This window comes from Thalassophryne amazonica, chromosome 13 (genome assembly GCF_902500255.1).
Source record: "Thalassophryne amazonica chromosome 13, fThaAma1.1, whole genome shotgun sequence".
Classification (NCBI taxonomy): Eukaryota; Metazoa; Chordata; class Actinopteri; order Batrachoidiformes; family Batrachoididae; genus Thalassophryne; species Thalassophryne amazonica.
Genome location: NC_047115.1, coordinates 10752142 through 10767258, shown reverse-complemented (window position 1 = coordinate 10767258; position 15117 = coordinate 10752142). Strand labels below are relative to the sequence as shown.

Sequence of the window (15117 nt, the reverse complement as noted above, 5' to 3'; positions counted from 1 at the left end):
TTTGACATTTTGCCACAGACACTGTTTGTGGCTGCGTTTGTAACTACACTTTATTCATTAAAATAAACTTACAAATATTCAGTGTAATGTTATAAAGAGCTGTTTGAGTTTTATTTTATTAAATGTGTTGCATAAATGACATTTTTTACTTCATGGCTGGTTGTGATGTTTATAAAATCATGATGTGCGCTCCTACCAATTTTATTTTGAAAGATACTTGGTTTACGACGTAAAACGCACAAAAACTACGGCAGCGATGACACTTTCGAAACTTTGAATCATTTTGATACAGTGTCGAAACGCTTTATAAATTTTGTGCACACTTTACAACGGTGACTCAATGTCTATGACGTGACAGTTCGAAGCTTGAAGTGTCGAACCCTGTACCACGTGACCACCAACATTGCGAAGACTGTGTCGAACCCTGGTTCGGTTCGAATCACTCCTCGGTTAGGACGTGGCAGCACGCTGTCTCGAGCTTTGGTCCTGGCGGTTCTGAGCTATGACTACCGGACCGGAGCGCAGGAGACCGGGAGTTCGGTAACGCGGACCTGGCGACGATGATGTGCTTCAGGAGTTTTTTCTGGCGCGGCCGCGCGGCGTCTCTTCGTTGTTTTGCGGCCGCGCCGCCGCCTGTCGGCTCGGCGTCGTGGCGCTGTAGCCTCGTACCGGTTACTGAGACCGTCCGGTGGACTCGGACTGTTCCAGGACTCACGTGGACCGGCACATGCCGAAGCTACGGTGCCGGGCTCGTCCCGGTGAAGCCACGGCACGCGCACGGGGTCGTCGTGGGGGGTCACGAGAGATCAGCGCTCGGTCCCGCGGCGCGTGGACTGTGCAGCGAGAAAAACCCGGACCCCAAAGAACCCGGCCCGGTACCGGGTCACGGACTGTTTAAGTTTAAAGTGCTGGTGAGTACACGTCACTAACACTGACGTCTAGTTACCCGGTACAGCGTTAGAATTCTGCCAAATTATCACTTTTTGTTGGGCTGATTTTTTTTTTAGAGATGTTGGCTTCGCGAATTTTTAATATAACATATATGTATATGTATGTATTGCTGTTTTATTGTGATTTTTTTTTTTTATGCTATCCGCATGGCTGTACTCAGATTTTGATCAAATTTTCACCAATTACCCTTCAAATAGAGTGATTGGGCATGGTAAAGTTTGTTTTGCTATCAAGCAAAATTTTAATTGAGTTTAGGTCAATTCAATAATTAGATGTCAAAACAGCCTGAAATCCTGTTACATTAAAATACTCGTATATTGTAAAAATGCTCAACTTTGAGGCAACGCTGCCCATCTAGAAGTGTGTGGTTTGAAAAACTGGCTGTGGGGCATCAGCAACCATCATCCAGATATCAAAGATTCGTTGTCCGTCTGGCGGAACTTTTCCGTATATTTCAGTTATTCAAACTTTTTGAAATTCATATATTGCCCTCCCAGGGTCAAATTCTGGAGGAGTAGGGAAATTAAATATGCTCATGAAATGAGCAATATTTGACATATCTCAGCAAATGAGGTATTGTTTTGTATGTTTTTGGGTTTGGGGAGTTCATTTATGGGGTTGTTTGTGTGATCCGAGGTCAAGGTCATTGTCTCATTTTTCCATATTTTTACCTATTTTCCATATTAAACTACCCCTCCCAGTCAGATGAATGTCCAAATACCTGTCTTTTGTTAAATAATCAGAGATATATTTTATAAGCTTTAGAATGATACCATATATGGCCTGATTTAAACACTATCCCTACTTGAAAAGTAAACAAATGTAAACTAAGAATTCTGTACTAGGTGAGTAATTACCAAATGATCACATGCACATGATTCTGCTAAACCTTTACAAATAAAACAAAGAAGGAATCACACCATAAGTATTAAACCTTTTATCTACTGTTGCAGCAATTATACAACTTTGAAGGTCAAGGTCACTCAGACACATTAAGGTGAATCATACATCAACATCTTAATTCAGGTGCTTTAATATAGTGCAAGATATCATTTGTCCACCACTGTCTAGAATAAGAGATGTATTCAGTACCATTTAAAAGGTGTTAAATTGTAACTGTGTCTTTTGTGGGCTGATGTAGTGAATTGGTGTAAGTGAAACTATGCTTGACTCAGAACTGCAAGTAAAATAGTTAGGTTCACCAGTCTTGATGAGGAATAACATGGTACAAATGCAACACTGAAAATTTGAATGATATTACGTAATGTTGAAGTTGAGATAACTATAGAGTTCTAACATAGAGAGCATTACGAGAGTTCTACTGCCAAATCAGAGTGTTGAGCAGAACGCCTGGTATCAAATTCACATCCCAAACTCCACATTATTCCAATTAATGATATCATACGCGTAACACTTTTTGTAAGATGACAATGTAAGTTTGACCTTGAAATGCCTCTTTACCTTGAGGTTCAAAGTTAAGTAATTATGATATAGGATACAAACGGTCTACAACTTGTGTTATGGCTGTATGTTTGAATGATATTAAGATCATCCTACCAACAACAAAGATATATGTCTTTAATGTGATACTTTGGGAATAACTGTCTTTGAAGATAATTTGTATTAATCTATATTTCACGTGTTTTGGAGCTAGCATACTGCTTAATTTAGGTCATATATGGTATTGTTCTAAAGCTAATGATAGTATCTCTTCAAATATTAATGATAAGATGATATTTAGACACTTCCTTGACTTGAGATGTGGCGAAATGTTTGAAATAGATGACAATATAGGAAAATGAGACATTGACCTTGACCTTGGATTACACGAATGACCCCATAATGAAATTCCTAAACCCCAAAACATACAAAACAATACCTCATTTGCTGAAATATGTAAAATATTGCTCATTTTATGAGCATTTTTCAGTTTCCTTACTCCTCCAGAATTTGACCCTGGGAGGGCAACATATGAATTTCGAAACGTTTGCAGAACTGAAATATACGGAAAAGTTCCGCCAGACGGACAATGAATCTTTGATATCTGGATAATGGTTGATGATGCCCCACAGCCAGTTTTCAAATCACGCGCTTGTAGATGGGCAGTGTTGCCTCAAATTTGGGCATTTTTACTATATATTTTAATGTAATGAGATTTCAGGCTGTTTTGACATCAATTTTTTTTTTTTTTTTTTTTTAATTGACCAAAACTCGAGTAAAATTTTGCCTGATGGAAAACAAACTTTACCATGCCTAATCAATCTATTTGAAGGGCAAAAAAGTCGGGCCATGTGGAAACCTACATAGGCAGCCACCTGATTTTTTTTACATAGACAGCTCATTAAATGATTGCCTTTTGGTATTTTATGTATATTCTTGTTCAGCCTGTGACAAAGCTTAATAAATAAAATTCCAGTTTTAATTTAATTTTAATTTTTCCAATATTTTAAACAATTAAAGTCTGTTTCATGTCTTGTAAATGATGCTGTCAAAGGAAGGGAAGAATTTTTTTTTTAATAAGGCAAACAGAACACGACAAATCTACATTTAGAAATTAGAAAACTGGAGGAATATCTCCAAAAATGTGTGTTCTGCACAGTATAGGATGATGGAAAATTCTGAAGTTGACTTCCAGAAGTGTGCAAAGCTGTGTCGACTGGATATAGAAGTGTTATTCAAAATGTATTTTAGTGAAATTAAATCCTGACTGTTATCTTAATCCAAACCCGTTTAGGAGAAATTAACTCAGAAGATCCCTAGCCCCTGAATCCTCAGTTTAGAGCATTGTTCAGAATGCGGGAGTACGCAGCACACTTGCAGAAATGGCTGTCATTTTCAGGAGCACAAAATCTTCAATTTGGTCCACAGTCACATAAGTTGCATCTGTGTTACAGCAATATCAGAATTTGTACTCCACCATAAGTGGACCCAGACCTGATCCATATTCCAAAACCACAAGATTTATGGAAGTTTCTTACGTGGTTGAGCACAATTTCATAAGTTGAACCACATTGGAAGTCTTGTTCAAAGTTCTTCCAAATCTTCAGACTTTTTTTGTGCACTTCAGATAAATTAAACCATAATAAAAGTCGTTGGTTTGCAAGGATGCTGAAACATCAACTTGAAGCCTTGTTCTGATTCCAGAAGTGCATGGCCATATTGGAACGAGAGGTCTGTTTTGGAAGCACAAACAGTCACGGTTTGTTGACCTTCTGATAGTGCGCAGAATGCACACACAGACCCCATTGGTGCATCCTCACATCACTTATTGTTAATAATTACCTCATAAAAGAAATTATAGGCATTTGTTTTGTATCCTTTGGAACTTTTTGCAGTTTATCAAACCAGTTAGAAGAAGCGATGTCAGAAATCTTTCTCTCTTTGTTTTAAGGGGTTAAGATGTTTCACTGCTGCCTGAAATATCTTGATGTGTCTGCTGTGTTGAAGTTTCATCTGATTGATGTCGGTGTCATTGTGGAGTTTTTCCTTTCACTCATTATTGTTAATTTGTTGTTGTTTGTTGCAGTATGAAAACCCCTGGACCATCCCAAACCTGCTGTGTATGTGTCGGATATTACTGGCTCCATTCCTGGGCCATCTGATCATCCAGCAGCATTTTCACCTCAGTCTGGCTCTCTTCACACTGGCTGGAGCTACTGATTTGGTAAATTTAAAAAATATGTAAAGACACACTCGGGGGGGGGGGGGGGGGGGGAGAGTAACAGGAAGACAGGGGACGGGAAGGAGAGGAACAGTAGTAGCCAGTGAGATGGTAGCGAACAGTATTTCTGGTATTTATATTTGTATTTACATTTTTCAATTTGTTTTTTACTTCTACTTTTGATACTCTCTGTGCTTCTTACCCTGTGTGCTGCTATACAATGCTGCTGGAACCTCAATTTCCCCGAGGGAGTCTTTCCAAGGGATTAATTAAATTATATCTAACCTAATCTGTAATCTAACATGGAAAGTGAAATGATTTACAAGAAATTTCAGCATTGATCTTGTAGTTATAACATTTTTACTATAAGTTCAAGTCAAACCTTTAGACAGACTCTAAAGTTACAAGTTACGACTGTATTTGTTGTTTTAACAACACATTTTAAGCAGCAGTCTGCACAACACTGTTGCCACATTGTATCTAATTTTAACCCTTTTAAATATAGGTCATGCATTTTGTAAATAACCCTAAAAGGAATAAACTTGGTGTTTTTTTCTTTTTTTAGCCTTGTATTGGAGGGGACCTTTTTCCTTATGAAATGTCCAAGTTTCCAAAGATGAAGTACTTTAGTTGAAAAAAATATCTCCACCCACATTAAATAAATGGATAAGATGGCAGAGAAGGATATATATATATTACTTACCACAGGGGCTTGATGTACAAGAAACTAATATTACTGAAATAAATTAAAGAATCTAGTCACAATTTCACTGTTAATACCCATTTGTCCACTATGTGCAGTACCCTTTAAAGTCAAATTGCCCATATGATAAATGTACCATTCATCACACACTTATTTTTGTCAAACTCCAAGTCTACTCGGCAGTTTATGTGTGATGGATGTTTGCATTGTTGAAACCCTGAACAGGAGGTGCAGAAAGAAAAAAGAAAAAACCTGCAGTACTTTAAAAGATCAGACTTCCAAGGTACACACATGGTGTCGACACCCCCAGAGCCCTGGAGTGGCCGTAGAGAGGAGATAACAGGAATAAACATAGTCATGCTTGACATGCTATTGTGTGCACACATTTTGTTCATATGATATTAAGGAAAAACATCAATCTATCACTGTATTTTGGTTTCTCTACAATAAAAATGGCTTCTTTTATATTATTACCTATTGAATTTATTTGGCTTTGTGCCTGTTTGTGTGTAAAATAAATGTGATGATGTATTACTATCTTTTTTTACTGAAGATATCAAAATGATCAACAAATTGCCGTGTTTTAAAAATCTGTTTTTTAATAGAGGTTAAATTCTGCGTAAGCATATTAAAATCCTTCCGCTGACGTACTGCCGAGTTGTTTCGCTTCCCTGTGGAACGGTTGTGTGGATGACATGATTCTTTACAGCTCGAGTGTAACTTGTGTTTGCCTTGTGTCTTCTGTTTTTGTGTTTCTCTGTGACTCAGCTGGATGGTTTTATTGCCAGGAAGTGGCCCAGTCAGAAGTCGGCGTTGGGCAGCGCTCTGGACCCACTGGCTGATAAGATTCTCGTCAGCATTTTATACATCAGCCTCACTTATGCTGGACTTATTCCAGGTATGCATACACCTTAAAATATTCCTTAAAGTAGTGAAAATCAGACGTGAGTTTATCTGTTAAGTACTGATGTCAAGCGTCTTTTTTGCTAGTTTTTAGCCATTATAAAACAATTGCATGATGTTTGTTTGTTTTTCTTGAACTGGTATCCTGTGTCTTAGCTCCACTGACGGCTCTAGTGATTTTCAGAGACATTGGGTTGATAGCTGCTGTCTTCTGGGTCAGATACAAGACCGTACCTCCACCGGTGAGATGCACATTTTACACACAAACTGGTTATTTGTACATTTATGCACAAACAGCTTGAAGCTGCTGAAACTATAAAGTCATATTTATGTAGTTTAAATTGTTTTCTATGCGCTCTATTTGGGCGGAAAATGACTGTAGTTGTTCACATGTTCTTTTTTGTCTGCAGGTGACCCTTAGTAAGTTTTTTAACCCATGTTACACCACGGCACAGCTTAAGCCCACACTCTTCAGCAAGGTGAGACACAAACACACCCGCGCACTGAATTTGTGTGTTGGAATGATAACAAACATTAATAATTATGTATGAACCAAATTAAATCAATAATTCAGCTGTGGAAGAGATTCAGGATGTCATTTCTTTACAGTTGGTTTATTTCATGTCAGGTTGTGGCATCTTGATGTTCTAAACCGATTGATGGAATTCAGGGTACTTTCACACAGTGGTAGTGCACCATATGAAGATGTGCATAAAGGAAAATACTTCTTGTCTGATGCCTTTAAGGGGAGATAACTTAAAAAAATAAACTGTTTTTCAGTTGCAGGTATAAACAGGCCTGTTGGGCTCAAGTGACTGTGAGTGTGAGTGATTGTTGTCCTCCTCTAAAGTTGAGGAAAATGGCAAAAAAAAGTTGTAGTTGCTCTGAAACTTACAAATAAATAAAGACATGGAGGCCTGGTTGAGAACAGAGATTAGAGAAAACCTGTCTGCACTGAAATCACCAAGTCGTATGTGTAACGGAGGCCAGCAGGTGGTGCTGTGCAGTAAATAAACCTCACTCCCCAGGGTCAAAAGACAGTCTAGCGACAGATGCTGGATATATACAGTGAGGAAAATAAGTATTTGAACACCCTGCAATTTTGCAAGTTCTCCCACTTAGAAATCATGGAGGGGTCTGAAATTTTCATCTTAGGTGCATGTCCACTGTGAGACATAATCTAAAAAAAAAAAAAAATCCGGAAATCACAATGTATGATTTTTTAAATAATTTATTTGTATATTACTGCTGCAAATAAGTATTTCAACACCTGTGAAAATCAATGTTAATATTTGGTACAGTAGCCTTTGTTTGCAATTACAGAGGTCAAACGTTTCCTGTAGTTGTTCACCAGGTTTGCACACACTGCAGCAGGGATTTTGGTCCACTCCTCCATACAGATCTTCTCCAAATCTTTCAGGTTTGGAGTTTCAGCTCCCTCCAAAGATTTTCTATTGAGTTCAGGTCTGGAGACTGGCCAGGCCACTCCAGGACCTTGAAAAGCTTCTTACGGAGCCCCTTCTTAGTTGCCCTGGCTGTGTGTTTGGGGTCATTGTCATGCTGGAAGACCCAGCCATGACCCATCTTCAATGCTCTTACTGAGGGAAGGAGATTGTTTGCCAAAATCTCGCAATACATGACCCCATCCATCCTCCCTTCAATACGGTGCAGTTGTCCTGTCCCCTTTGCAGAAGAGCACCCCCAGATTATGATGTTTCCACCCCCATGCTTCACGGTTGGGATGGTTTTCTTGGGGTTGTTCTCATCCTCTAAACATTTTAAACCATGACAGCATCATGTGTTACTTATGTAATCTTTGTGACTGTGGTCCCAGCTCTCTTCAGGTCATTGACCAGGTCGTCCTGTGTACTTCTGAGCTTTCTCAGAATCATCCTTACCCAACAAAGTTAGATCTTGCATGGAATCCCAGACCGAGGGAGATTGACCGTCATCTTGTGTTTCTTCCACTTTCTAATAAATAATCATAACAGTTGTTGTCTTCTACCAAACGGCTTGACTGTTGTCCTGTAGTCCATCCCAGCCTTGTGCAGGTCTACAGTTTTGTCCCTGGTGTCCTTAGACAGCTCTTTGGTCTTGGCTATGGTGGACAGGTTGGAGTGTGATTGATTGAGTGTGTGAACAGGTGTCTTTTATACAGGTAACAAGTTCAAACAGGTGCAGTTAATACAGGTAAAGAGTGCAGAATAAGAGGGCTTCTTAAAGAAAAATTAACAGGTCTGTGTGAGGTCTGTTAGAAAAGTATCGGACATTTTTATTTTTTGCAAAAACCTGATGGATTTGAATCACGTGTGCTTGCATGAACCAACCTTGAACCTTCGTGCGCATGCGTGAACTTTTTCACGCTTGTCGATTGCGTCATTTCCTGGTAAGCAGCCTTTGTGTGGGACGTGTGCATTGCGCTCAGCGGATTTTCATTTCAAGGAAAAAGATGGAACGACTGGAGCAGCGCCGCATCAAATTTTGCCAGAAACTGGGCGACAGCCAGGTGGAAACCATTCAGATTATTCAGACGGCTTTCGGTGACGATCCTATGGGCATCAAACAGATTAAGAAGCGGTACAACCGGTTTAAAGACGTCCGCACAACGGTGGAGAGCATGCCGCGCTCCGCTTGGCCATAAACATGCTGAAATGACCAGATCATTTCCAAAGTGAACACTGTGGTGATGCGGGACCGTCGTGTGACTATCCGAGAAATTGTGGAAGAGGTGGACATCAGCACTTTTTCGGTACATTCCACTGTGACAGAAGATTTGGCCATGAAAAGAGTTGCAGCGAAATTCATGCTGCTGCTGACGGCGGCGCAAAAGCGCCTCCATGTTGAAATCTCACAGGACATGTTGTGACATGCCCACCTCTTCCACAATTTCTTGGATAGTCACACGACAGAAAAGTCACCGAAAGCCGTCTGAATCATCCGAATGGTTTCCACCTGGCTGTCGCCCAGTTTCTGGCAAAATTTGATGCGGCGCTGCTCCAGTCATTCAGTCTTTTTCCTTGAAATGAAAATCTGCCGAGGGCACTGCACACGTCCCACACAAAGGCTGCTTACCAGAAAATGATGCAATCGACAGTCATGAAAAAGTTCACGCATGCGCACGAAGGTTCAAGGTTTGCTCATGCAAGCACATGATTCAAATCCATCAGGTTTTCGCGAAAAATCAAAAGGTCCGATACTTCTCTAACAGACCTCTATGAGCCAGAATTCTTGCTGGTTGGTAGGTGTTCAAATACTTATTTGCAACAGTAACATACAGATAAACTCTTAAAAAAATCATACGTTGTGATTTCCGTTTTTTTTTTGTTTTGTTTTTTTTTAGATTATGTCTCTCACAGTGGACATGCACCTAAGATGAAAATTTCAGACACCTCCACGATTTCTAAGTGGGAGAACTTGCAAAGCCGCAGGGTGTTCAAATACTTATTTTCCTCACTGTATATTTTTATGGAGCACTTTCTAACCATATGTACTGTTTCCCAAAATAAAATACAATAAAAGACAAATATTTAGCTCAGGAATCCTTCATTTTGCTCAGGTGTCGATCATTAAGAGGACACTGTTTATATTGGCAGCATTATTAAAATATATATGGATCAACATGAGGGGTAAATATTGATATTTTTGCCATGTTCCCCTGCCTTTGTTGCATGTTTTGAATATGCAAAAAATTGTAATTAAATTGCAATAACATCTTGTAAACTGATTGTTGCTGTGTATGTTGAAATACGTGAGATATGAATAACAGAAAAATTATTCTGAAATGCGCATAAGCATTAGTTTTCATCCCATCACATGACAGAGGGATATAGAAATGATGCTGTTTGTCAGAAACTCTGTACGCCCTATGAATTTTTATAGATTTGAGACAATTTCCCAAATTTGCAGCAGGGATGCATCCCTTGTAGGCCTGACAAGTTGAGGGTCATAGGGCCAACAATATCTGTAACACTGTACTCCCTTTTGCTTTGACATAACACAGGCTCACCAAATTGGAAGCAAGGAGAGCTCTTGTGAAGGTCTAGATCAAGGTCTGTGCGTGCATCTGTCCGAGACATTCTACTCCCTATAACTTAGATTCAAGACTTTACCAAATTGGTAGCAGGGATGCATCTGTTGAAGGTCTAAATTAAGTTTGTTGATGAGTGACCTTTACCAGATTTTGAGAGTACTTCCAATAACTTTTCAAAGAAATAAGACCGGTTTAACAAATTTATACCAGCGATGCATCTGTTGAAGGCCTAAGTCTAGTTCAATGATGAATGGCCTTCACCTAGTTAGGGTTAGGGTTAGTCACCTAGTTTTTCACCAGGTTACCCTTGGAAACTAGTCTCCACAGCAGTTATTCCAACACAGTTTGAAGTTGCCTCTTTACGTTCTTATTAATATGGCAATGCTTGCATGAAAATATTGCCCACTCACAAATAGGGATGCAAGGCCTTCAGGCCAATATCGCATTTTTATATATTGGTTTTGTTTTTTGGGGGGAGGTGAGTGGGGGTTGTTATTATAAATTTAGTATCTTTTGAAGTTCTCTCCTCAGTGGGTAGTGATTTATGTCCATTTCCCTGCAGCAGTGTTTGATTGTTGGTGGATCAGACAGCTGGCGCATTTATGGTTTGTTTTATTTGTATTTTTAACAACCTGTGAATGTTTTTTTTTTTTTTTTAGGTGAACACGGCCATCCAGCTATTTTTGGTGGCAGCTTCTCTGGCTGCTCCGGTCTTCCAGTATTCCGACAGCGTCCTGCTGCAGTGCCTGTGGTAACATTATCTATATTACATGTACATGGATCCACTAGGGGAACGTGTCTTAATATACTTCATGCCCTTTTGTTTTATATAGTAACATGGAGGCGGGGACACGTTTGTGTGAACAGGTTTTTGAGTACAGATGGTTTAGTTGCTGCTGAGGACATAAATGCTCTTCATCCCGTCGTCAGCTTGTTTGGGTCACAGTACACGGTGCACGGACCCATTTCATGCTTAAACTCTGAGCTGCAGGCATCATGGTAACCTGCTGTATGTTTTCAAAAGATGCTACTTCAACAGACCGTTAACCTTTTGCCGTCTTCCTGAACTCGATCCACATGAGAGCAGTTTGTTTTTCCTGTAAGTTTTATTTTTACGTGTCTTATTACCAAATTATAGTCAGTGGAGGGAATCTCGAGGCGCCTCACGAATTGGTAACAATTCAGAGGCGTTTATTGATGCATCTATTTCATATAGATGATTCCCCCCCCCCCCCCCCCCCCATAACTGCTTGACAACGAGTATTTATGATCCATAATGAATTTTCAGGAAATAAGTTAATTTTCCGAATTTGAAAGTTGCAGTCCTCAGTGTGCACCATGAGTAAATCAGTGTGCACATTTATTTTTTGCAGGAGCCACCATGTTTGTGCACTTGTTTGTTTGTTTGTTTGTTTTTACCAACGCAAACCTTTTTTGACTGCTGCTGTTTTAGGTGTCACTGTCATATTTCAGGTTTTGTTGCTGTGCGCATTAAGCGAAATGTGTAAAGCTACAACTGATAACGCATTCCAAAATAGCAACTTTTTGCTTGTGAAACAGCGGCAACTTCATTGTCAGAGTTTTACTGTAAAAACTTTACCGTCATTGTGATACACTTGTTAGCGGAGTTAACCAGCATGACTTTTGTTATTTAAAAAAAATAAGCTTGATGTAAAAGTTATTTAGAAATATTGTATGTCTGGATTAGATTATCATGTGTGAGTAACATTTTTTTATTATTTTTTTTTTTTAAAGGTACATAACGGCAGTGACGACAGCAGCGTCGGGCTACAGCTACTGGCACTACGGCCGCAAGACTGTCCAGGTGCTAAACTCCAAGTCTCCATGACGACCCCACAAGGAGCGCAGAAACTAAGTAGTTGTGACAGCCATAATGTCACCATGACAACCACAGCTGTCAGTGGTTTAGCCCATCATGACAGAACATACTCGTACACTTGGGCTGAATGTGGACTAAAATCATGGACACGAGGTGCTGTTCAGAGATTCTATTTTCAGTTTTTCAATCATGCAATGACACAATTTCTCACCAAGTCACTTTTATTAATTTGTGATAAATGATTAAAAAAAGTTTAAAATCTCACCTTTAGTATATTTCATTGTGTGGCTGGATTTTAATTTGGATTTTATTTGTGGAAGTTTATTGTAGTTGGAGTATTGTAGTTTATTGGTGCAAAATCAATTTTTGTTAAAGGGCATTATAAGATGAGACTGTATAACACCTGTGCTGCACTTTTTATCACAAATATAAAACACTGAGCTTATTAAAGTTTTGTTGGGTTTTTTCTCAGTGTTATTTCATGTGCTCAGATTTTGATATCCTGTATGTCTGCAGCCCATTTGATTGTAAAATTTAAGGTGAATGTTATTTTTCTGCTCCTTTAAATGTCGGGAAGCATCTGTGTTTTTGGTAGTAATGTCTTGTTTACTCTGAGAGGGGGAAGACATGAACATCGCAGATTTCACAGGAACCTTCAGCAGAAACCTGGAAGAGCAAACACTTCCAAGAATGCTGCTGCAGATGAACAGCGTGGGCATTTAGAGAACAATTTATTTCATTTATATAGCACCAAATCACAACAAAGTTGCCTCAAGGTGCTTCACACAAGTAAGGTCTAACCTTACCAACCCCCAGAGCAAACACACAGGAGACAGTGGTAAGGAAAAACTCCCTCTGATGATTTGAGGAAGAAACCTCAAGCAGCCAGACTCAAAAGGGCGACCCTCTGCTTGGGCCATTCTACTGACTCAATTGACATTTCAAATATACAGGAAATTTTGGGAGTCCATGCTGGTGCACAGGATGGGAAGCCTGCAGAAGAAGACACCCACACCCATCTCTGGATGGAGCTGCACTTCAAACAGGAAGGAAAAAACAATCAGGCGGCAGAAAGACAACAAATACAGTATAATTTGTCACCATTAAGCAACAATAAATACTAAGTTGTTCGCCGCCCACTAGCCCTGAGCTTCATTAAAAGACCCACACTTTAGATATAAAGTTGAGGCTGCAGGCTGCTCCGTTTACAAATAAAGTAAGTACAGTAACATACTATGCCTGTATGCTAGCCATACAAAAAGGAAAATAAGTGCATCTTAAGTCTAGACTTGAAAGTCTACAGGATCTGACTTTTATTGATGCAGGGAGATCATTCCACAGAACGGGCACGATAAGAGGAAGCTCTGTGACCCGCAGGCTTTATATTCACCCTAGGTACACAAAGTAGTCCTGCACCCTGAGAATGCAGAGCCTGGGTCGGCACGTAGGGTTTCTGTTTGAATAATTTTATAGACTAGTAGCAGAACCTTAAAATCTGATCTTACTGGGACAGGAAGCCAGTGAAGAGATGCCAAAATGGGTGTAATGTGGTCAAACTTTCTTCTTCCTGTCAAAATTCTGGCAGCAACATTTTGAACCAATTGGAGAGCCCTAATGCTGGACTGCTGTAAACCAGAAAATAGAACATTGCAGTAGTCCAATCTAGAAGAGACAAGTGCATGAATCAGGGTCTCAGCATTAGCCATAGACAGGATGGGCCAAATCTTCACTGAAACGTTTGTAGAAGTCTTCAGGTGTAGCCTTCCACTCCTGGGAGTAATTTCCTTTTCAGGTGGAATCTTTAAAACTGTTGAGATGAGTTTTGAAATCCATTTCGTAGCTCCCCCCCCCCCCCCTTTTTTTTTTTTTTTAACTATTGCATAGAATTGTATATCTTTGTCGAAACATAGCCTCTCTGGTCTAGTAGAGATGCTTGAAGACGTTGAAAACTGTCATGTAGATATAATGAAAGTTGACGCCAGGTGGTGGAACAGCGGCGTGACCCCTGACGACTACAAGACACTCAGGATGCATCAGTCTTGGAAGCACTTTTAAGATTCTAGTTGGGGATTTTGTGTCTCTTGAAGGAACTCCACATGAAAACTCTTCCACACCACTTCTGTTTTCCACATTTTATCTTACAGCCATATTCAAAAATGGATGAAATTAATTTCTTTTCCTCAAAATTCTACACATAATACCCCATAATGACAATATGAATTTTCTTTGCAGATTTTTTGCAAATGCCTTAAAAATACTAAGAAATCACATGTACATAAGTATTCACAGCCTTTGCCATGAAGCTCAAAATTGAGTTCAGGTGCCTCCTGTTTCCAGTGATCATCCATTCAGATTCTTTATTGTCATTGTAACAAGAAAAAAAAAAAAAACGGTATATAAATTCAGTCCATTTACTACACCGACTTAAAATTTAACAGAATGAAAAAGGTTTGTTCTGTAAACAGAAGTTCAGATCCACCAGGACTCTGCCTACAGCTGGCCGCCCGTCTAAACTGAGCGATTAGGGGAGAAGGACCTTAGTCAAGGAGGTGACCAAGAATCCCATGGTCACTTTGTCAGAGCTCCAGCATTCCTCTGTGGAGAGAGGGTAACCTTCCAGAAAAACAACCATCTCTGCAGTAATCCACCAGTCAGGCCTGTATGGTAGAGTGGCCAGACGGAAGCCACTCCTTAGTAAAAGGCACATGGCAGCCCACCTGGAGTTTGTCAAAAGGCACCTGAAGGACTCTGACCATGAGAAACAAAATTATCTGATGAGACAAAGATTGAACTCTTTGGTGTGAATGTCAGGCTTCATGTTTGGAGGAAACCAGGCACCATCCCTACAGTGAAGCATGGTGGTGGCAGCATCATGCTCTGGGGATGTTTTTCAGCAGCAGGAACTAGGAGACTAGTCAGGATTGAGGGAAAGATGATTGCAACAATGTACAGAGACATCCTGGATGAAAACCTGCTCCAGAGCGCTCTTGGCCTCAGACTGGGGCAACGGTTCATCTTTCAGCAAGACA

The 15117-nt window shown here is 39.9% G+C and overlaps 1 protein-coding gene across 1 annotated transcript; it reads left to right on the top strand.

The window, feature by feature from the left end:
• Positions 1-430: 430 nt before the first annotated feature.
• On the top strand, positions 431-12228 carry crls1 (cardiolipin synthase 1). Its single transcript, XM_034185225.1, has 7 exons — positions 431-911; positions 4478-4615; positions 6084-6213; positions 6375-6460; positions 6629-6697; positions 10908-10999; positions 12004-12228. The coding sequence occupies exons 1-7, from the start codon at positions 561-563 to the stop codon at positions 12095-12097; spliced, it is 960 nt and encodes a 319-aa protein (XP_034041116.1). The 5' UTR covers positions 431-560; the 3' UTR covers positions 12098-12228.
• The last annotated feature ends 2889 nt before the right edge of the window (positions 12229-15117 follow it).

What these genes read in the sequence shown, in the direction of transcription:
- crls1 (XM_034185225.1), top strand. Translation starts at nt 561, where the DNA reads ATGATGTGCTTCAGGAGTTTTTTCTGGCGCGGCCGCGCGGCGTCTCTT. An exon ending in TGGCTGGAGCTACTGATTTG is followed by an intron (nt 4,616 to 6,083) that starts GTAAATTTAAAA and finishes TCTGTGACTCAG; the next exon opens with CTGGATGGTTTTATTGCCAG. An exon ending in ACAAGACCGTACCTCCACCG is followed by an intron (nt 6,461 to 6,628) that starts GTGAGATGCACA and finishes TTTTGTCTGCAG; the next exon opens with GTGACCCTTAGTAAGTTTTT.